Source organism: Drosophila takahashii, chromosome 3L (assembly GCF_030179915.1).
Source record: "Drosophila takahashii strain IR98-3 E-12201 chromosome 3L, DtakHiC1v2, whole genome shotgun sequence".
NCBI lineage: Eukaryota > Metazoa > Arthropoda > Insecta > Diptera > Drosophilidae > Drosophila > Drosophila takahashii.
The window spans coordinates 31,021,990-31,028,581 of NC_091680.1; the positions used below are offsets into that span (position 1 = coordinate 31,021,990).

Genomic DNA, 6,592 nt, shown 5'->3' on the forward strand with positions numbered 1-6,592 from the left:
CTTCCAGATAGTTGGAAAAACTGATGATGAAATAGACAATTGAAAAAGTTGAAGAATAGGTTTGCAAATGGTTGATGCACAAAACTTAAGCACACACCCAGGAAGTCCATCCGGACCGAGAGAGTAAGTTGGCGTTGTTGTTTAGTATCCTAAAACATCGTTTTGAGATAAACTGACAAACAGAATACAATTTTCATCTTCTGTGTTTAAACACATAGGTATAAAAAGTCAAAAGACCGTTTTTGTCCACCGTTCAGTTCAAACGGTCTTTGATCAACCGAAACCGTTTTGAAACAAAAAAATCGATTACTGGTTGAGCAAAGACCGAAAACCTTTTGAAAGAAAATAAACAGTTTCTATGTGACTATTTGCTCAAAGGGTCCCGAAGTGAGAGGTATTTTGAGACAGCTAGAAATAGTCAACTGTTTTTTACATGCTCTGTTTTCTTAAATTCTTAGTATCTCCACATTTATTTTTCGATCGTATATGTAAAACAGGTGGTACACAGGTCAAAACTGTGGGGAGACAACAGTTCTTACCAGGGCGAATGCTACCATCGCACAGTGGTTGATTTCATAGGCTAAAAATAAAAAAACAAAAATCTGAAATTGCATATTTTTTTCTAAAAAATATTTCATAACAGACCAATAAATCGAACGGTAAATTAATTTTTGGTCTCACGTACACGCTACGAATAGCGAGAGAAGTGAGACAAAAAAACACGTGCACGTTACAGAGAACGCTGCCCCAAAATAAGCTTCCACTAAAAAATTAATTTCTATTACTAAATCGTGTCAAATCGTCGGCATGTAAAAGGTATATTGAATGTTAAGGTATGTCCTATAAAACTGAGTAATTTTTATGTTATTATGTGTTGTGTTATTGTTTTAAAATTATTGTTTTAGCAGTGACCTGGTGAGTGGCGCTTTTTTTTTTTGTATACATCGATTTCAGATAAAGAATAAGTTGTGAATCCCGTCTTACCCTTTGATGAAACTAATTTCTAAATATTAGTGAATGTTTTCTTAGTCTATGTTGTAAATTTGAGCTGCACCTTTTTGCAACTTTCTGAGTTATACGCTCTTTTGTATTCGTGCATATTTTTTGTTCGTCATATTGTTTTGTGCTTTGAAATCTTAATTGCTCAATTGTGAAGTTTTAAATTGAAGATTTTATTTTTTTAAAGCTGGTATATATATTGTGAACCAATAAAAATAAAATTTAAATAAAATATCTTTTATTAATAAGAGATTTCCTTACCCTAATGTATGCAATTAAATTTAAGTCTTAAAATGTTGTTTTCTAATACTTACGGACTTTAACGTATGGTTTTTTAATTTATTTTTATTTTATTTATCTAATTGGGTCTATATGGCAGTACACAAATTTTCAGCCCAATATTCCAACTGGAAGTATTTTTGGCCGCCTCTGCCATAATAGATCAATCCCATATTCTACTCTTGGATGTTGATGCACTATGGTCAGTACAAACAAGTGGCCCTTACGACACCAAGCAAAGCTTGTTACGAGCGGAGCCCTAAACCGTTTTGGGCAAGTAAGCGGAATCGCGGACATGGAGAAAATACGATCTAACAATAGACAGTTTAAAATACATGCTTACAAAGAATTTATAAATTATTTAAAGACAGAAAATACATAAGTTTATTATAATTAGTAGCATTGGGGGTATCAAACAGTAAGATGTGGCACAGTGAATTATAGTCGTCACACAGAACACGAAAAGGATCATGCAGGGCATAATTAGATCTACATATTGGCAGGGACAACGGACGAAAACGGCGAACTGTTCTACAGGGTACATTCCAGTTAAGTGAACTAAGAAGGAAAGGGGAGTCGACATCACCATTAATAAGTTTATGTAAGAACATAACTCCATGACACTTTCTACGATACGATGCTTCCCAAGCTCTATTTTTGGTAAAAATCTTGATTTTGTACCACTTTTAGTTTTTAAGATATCGGTAAAAAACTGCCGTATTCGCTCGGGACAAAAATAGAAGTGGATTTCGGGGAAGTTCATACAACACTAGAAATTAGCGAATTCTGATGGAATATTTGAATGCGATTTTTTTTAGAATGTTGTTCAAACATGTGGCTGTGAAATGCTTTTGGTTTCACTCAAAAATTCTTTGCCGTTTTTTTTTATGCAGTTTCAACCACATTTGCTCGGGACATGCCGCTCGGGACATTTTTTCCGACTGTTTTGTAAAGCGGATTTCTTTACCTCTATCTCTCAATTGCTGGATGTTTTGCTTTTAACTTAATAGTTTAGTATGTGAATGAAGCATTCAGTACAGAAAAATGTCACATATTAGCATTCCTATAGGATAAATTAACAATAGAACCCAGGTCCAAAAAATAACAAAAAAATAGCCAAAAACTGATTTTTTGCGTATATTGGTGGGGTTTGTCATAAAAATAATCAAACTATACTCCAAATTTGTAGTTAAGCTCAGTATCCAACAAATTAGAAACTAATATCGGGGCAAAATCATGTGGAAATATGTTTTATTCAAGTTTCAAGGTTTTTGGCTTTTTGTTAAATCCATTTATTACAATTGATGACAATTCAAGTAGGTTGGTGGTAGTCGATCTTCGCTTAACAAAACCGTGCTGACACGGTGATATTAGCGAGGAACATAAATGTTGCAAATGAGAAGTGATAATACGTTCAAAGGCTTTTGGAATTGCCGACAATTTAGAAATACCTCTATAATTCTGGGCATTTGCCTTCGCACCCTTTTTGTGAAGTGGAATAATAAAAGAATCCTTCCAGATAGTTGGAAAAACTGATGATGAAATAGACAATTGAAAAAGTTGAAGAATAGGTTTGCAAATGGTTGATGCACAAAACTTAAGCACACACCCAGGAAGTCCATCCGGACCGAGAGAGTAAGTTGGCGTTGTTGTTTAGTATCCTAAAACATCGTTTTGAGATAAACTGACAAACAGAATACAATTTTCATCTTCTGTGTTTAAACACATAGGTATAAAAAGTCAAAAGACCGTTTTTGTTCACCGTTCAGTTCAAACGGTCTTTGATCAACCGAAACCGTTTTGAAACAAAAAAATCGATTACTGGTTGAGCAAAGGCCGAAAACCTTTTGAAAGAAAATAAACAGTTTCTATGTGACTATTTGCTCAAAGGGTCCCGAAGTGAGAGGTATTTTGAGACAGCTAGAAATAGTCAACTGTTTTTTACATGCTCTGTTTTCTTAAATTCTTAGTATCTCCACATTTATTTTTCGATCGTATATGTAAAACAGGTGGTACACAGGTCAAAACTGTGGGGAGACAACAGTTCTTACCAGGGCGAATGCTACCATCGCACAGTGGTTGATTTCATAGGCTAAAAATAAAAAAACAAAAATCTGAAATTGCATATTTTTTTCTAAAAAATATTTCATAACAGACCAATAAATCGAACGGTAAATTAATTTTTGGTCTCACGTACACGCTACGAATAGCGAGAGAAGTGAGACAAAAAAACACGTGCACGTTACAGAGAACGCTGCCCCAAAATAAGCTTCCACTAAAAAATTAATTTCTATTACTAAATCGTGTCCAATCGTCGGCATGTAAAAGACATAATGAATGTTAAGGTATGTCCTATAAAACTGAGTAATTTTTATGTTATTATGTGTTGTGTTATTGTTTTAAAATTATTGTTTTAGCAGTGACCTGGTGAGTAGCGTATTTTTTTGTATACATCGATTTCAGATAAAGAAAAAGTTGTGAATCCCGTCTTACCCTTTGATGAAACTAATTTCTAAATATTAGTGAATGTTTTCTTAGTCTATGTTGTAAATTTGAGCTGCAACTTTTTGCAACTTTCTGAGTTATACGCTCTTTTGTATTCGTGCATATTTTTTTTCGTCATATTGTTTTGTGCTTTGAAATCTTAATTGCTCAATTGTGAAGTTTTAAATTGAAGATTTTATTTTTTTTAAAGCTAGTATATATATTGTGAACCAATAAAAATAAAATTTAAATAAAATATCTTTTATTAATAAGAGATTTCCTTACCCTAATGTATGCAATTAAATTTAAGTCTTAAAATGTTGTTTTCTAATATTTACGGACTTTAACGTATGGTTTTTTAATTTATTTTTATTTTATTTTTAAAATTGGGTCTATATGGCAGTACACAAATTTTCAGCCCAATATTCCAACTGGAAGTATTTTTGGCCGCCTCTACCATACTAGATCAACCAGTGTGCATCGGCGGGCACGGGGAGGAGCAATCCCATATTCTACTCTTGGACGTTGATGCATTATGGTCAGTACAAACAAGTGGCCCTTATGACACCAAGCAAAGCTTGTTACGAGCGGAGCCCTAAACCGTATTGGGCAAGTAAGCGGAATCGCGGACATGGAGAAAATACGATCTAACAATAGACAGTTTAAAATACATGCTTACAAAGAATTTATAAATTATTTGAAGACAGAAAATACATAAGTTTATTATAATTAGTAGCATTGGGGGTATCAAACAGTAAGATGTGGCACAGTGAATTATAGTCGTCACACAGAACACGAAAAGGATCATGCAGGGCATAATTAGATCTACATATTGGCAGGGACAACGGACGAAAACGGCGAACTGTTCTACAGGGTACATTCCAGTTAAGTGAACTAAGAAGGAAAGGGGAGTCGACATCACCATTAATAAGTTTATGTAAGAACATAACTCCATGACACTTTCTACGATACGATGATAAACAGCAAAAGAATTGTTTTTAAAACATTGTTTTGAATGGTTAATTTCTTAAATATTTAAAAAATCGGATATTTTTATCATATAGCTGCCATAGGAACGGTCGAAAAATTAAATGAAAATTATAAGGAAAAAAATTATATCTTTGTTGATTTTTATTACATTCTCTTCTCCGTCCGTCTGTCCGTCCGGTTCTACGCAAACTAGTCTCTCAGTTTTCAAGCTATCGGGATAACACTTTCCCAAAAGTCTTCTTTCTATTGCAGGTAGTATATAAGTCGGAACGAGCCGGATCGGACAACTATATCATATAGCTCTCATAGGAACAATCGGGAAAAAAAATGTAAAAAAATTATATCTTGGGTGTTTTTGAACCTATAACATCCTACTTTTGGAAATGTCATTTTTTATCTAATTCTGAATTTCGAATAAAATTTTTTCAAAATCGGACGACTATATCATATAGCTGCCATAGGAACGATCGGAAAATTAATAGGAATATAATAGGAAATAAATTATTGCTTCGTTGGTTTTTATTTTATTCTCTTTTACTCTAGGATATAACTCTTTTCAAATATTTTCAAATTTCGTTTTTAATTTTATCAAAATCGAACTACTATATCATATAGCTGCCATTGAAACGAACGCAAAATTAATGAGAAATAATAGGAAAATTAACATTTTTGCGATTTGTAAATTAATAGGAATTATCTGCAAGGGCCAGCCGAAGCTAGCTTCCTTTCTTGTTCATTATAAAGCAGGCATTTCGATTTCTGACATTTTAAAACCCAAATCAAAAAAATGGCCAATATGCATTTGATATACCTAAACGGGACTCATCGAGATAAAGCGTTTGAAGCTCTCAAAGATAGTATGCATTTTAACTGCAAGGGGATACTTCGGCCTGCCGAAGTTAACTTCCTTTCTTGTTTTTAAGAAATTTTTTATTTATTTTAAAAATCTCTTTAATTTTTAGTAATTGAAAATAATCTATTAAGGACAATAAAACTTGTTGCCTCACTCGTTCTTATTGAACTTTTCAGAAAGCAGTTGGACGATACATAAATTTATTTAAAAGGAAATCAAAATTTCAATATCTCCTGCTCATGTTGTGGAGAATAAGATGGACTTATAAAAATTATGTTTCTTTCAAGGTTTCAAAATACATCTCTTTGGGTGAAGCTAATTACATCTGCGACAGGAATGTTTTCTACTCAAGAAGGATACGATATGGCCAAAACATTCTATGATAAACACAATGGACAGTTTGGCAGTGCACAGCACCTTATAGAGAGATCACTGCGAAATATCAAAGAAGAAGTCCGTTGGAGTGAACAAAATTTGCCCGTCATAGAACAGTGGATTGACAATTTTTTGACTCACACCCAAAAGACAAATGCTTAATTGCATTTACAGAATATATCCAATGTAATGTTTACTCGCAAATAAATTTCCATTTTATTTTTAATGAATATGTAGGTGAAGGCTGCTGCAAAAGTAAGTTTTTGTTAGAAAATGAACACCAAATTCTTACAGGGGTAAGGTAATTGCAATAAGTTTCTGTTCTTAGTAAAAACAAGAAGGGAAGCTACCTTCGGCCAGCCGAAGCTTATATACCCTTGAAGATTAAAGAATGCTTACTCGGTGCAGTTCCAGGGATCCAGATTCAGCGTTTCTATTTATTTAAATTTAGTTTTTAAGTAGTCAAGAATCAAAACGCCTACTACAAAGTTACAATGAATTTTCTTATATTTTTTTGAATATTCCTATGGGAGCCTTAAGATATAGTGGTCCGATCCGGCTCGCTCCGACATATGTACTACCTGCAATAGAAAGAAGACTTTCGGGAAAGTT

General features: G+C 33.4%; 1 protein-coding gene across 5 annotated transcripts in view; it reads left to right on the forward strand.

Moving 5' to 3' along the window:
* LOC108069552 (uncharacterized) overlaps positions 1 to 6,175 on the forward strand; it is a 537,263-nt gene extending 531,088 nt beyond the window's left edge. For all 5 annotated transcript variants that reach the window (XM_044392616.2, XM_070214354.1, XM_070214355.1 and 2 more), the window contains one exon: positions 5,893 to 6,175. In XM_044392616.2, the coding sequence (XP_044248551.2) occupies positions 5,893 to 6,142 (250 nt within the window). In that variant the 3' untranslated portion in view covers positions 6,143 to 6,175. The remainder of the gene's footprint in view (positions 1 to 5,892) is intronic.
* The last annotated feature ends 417 nt before the right edge of the window (positions 6,176 to 6,592 follow it).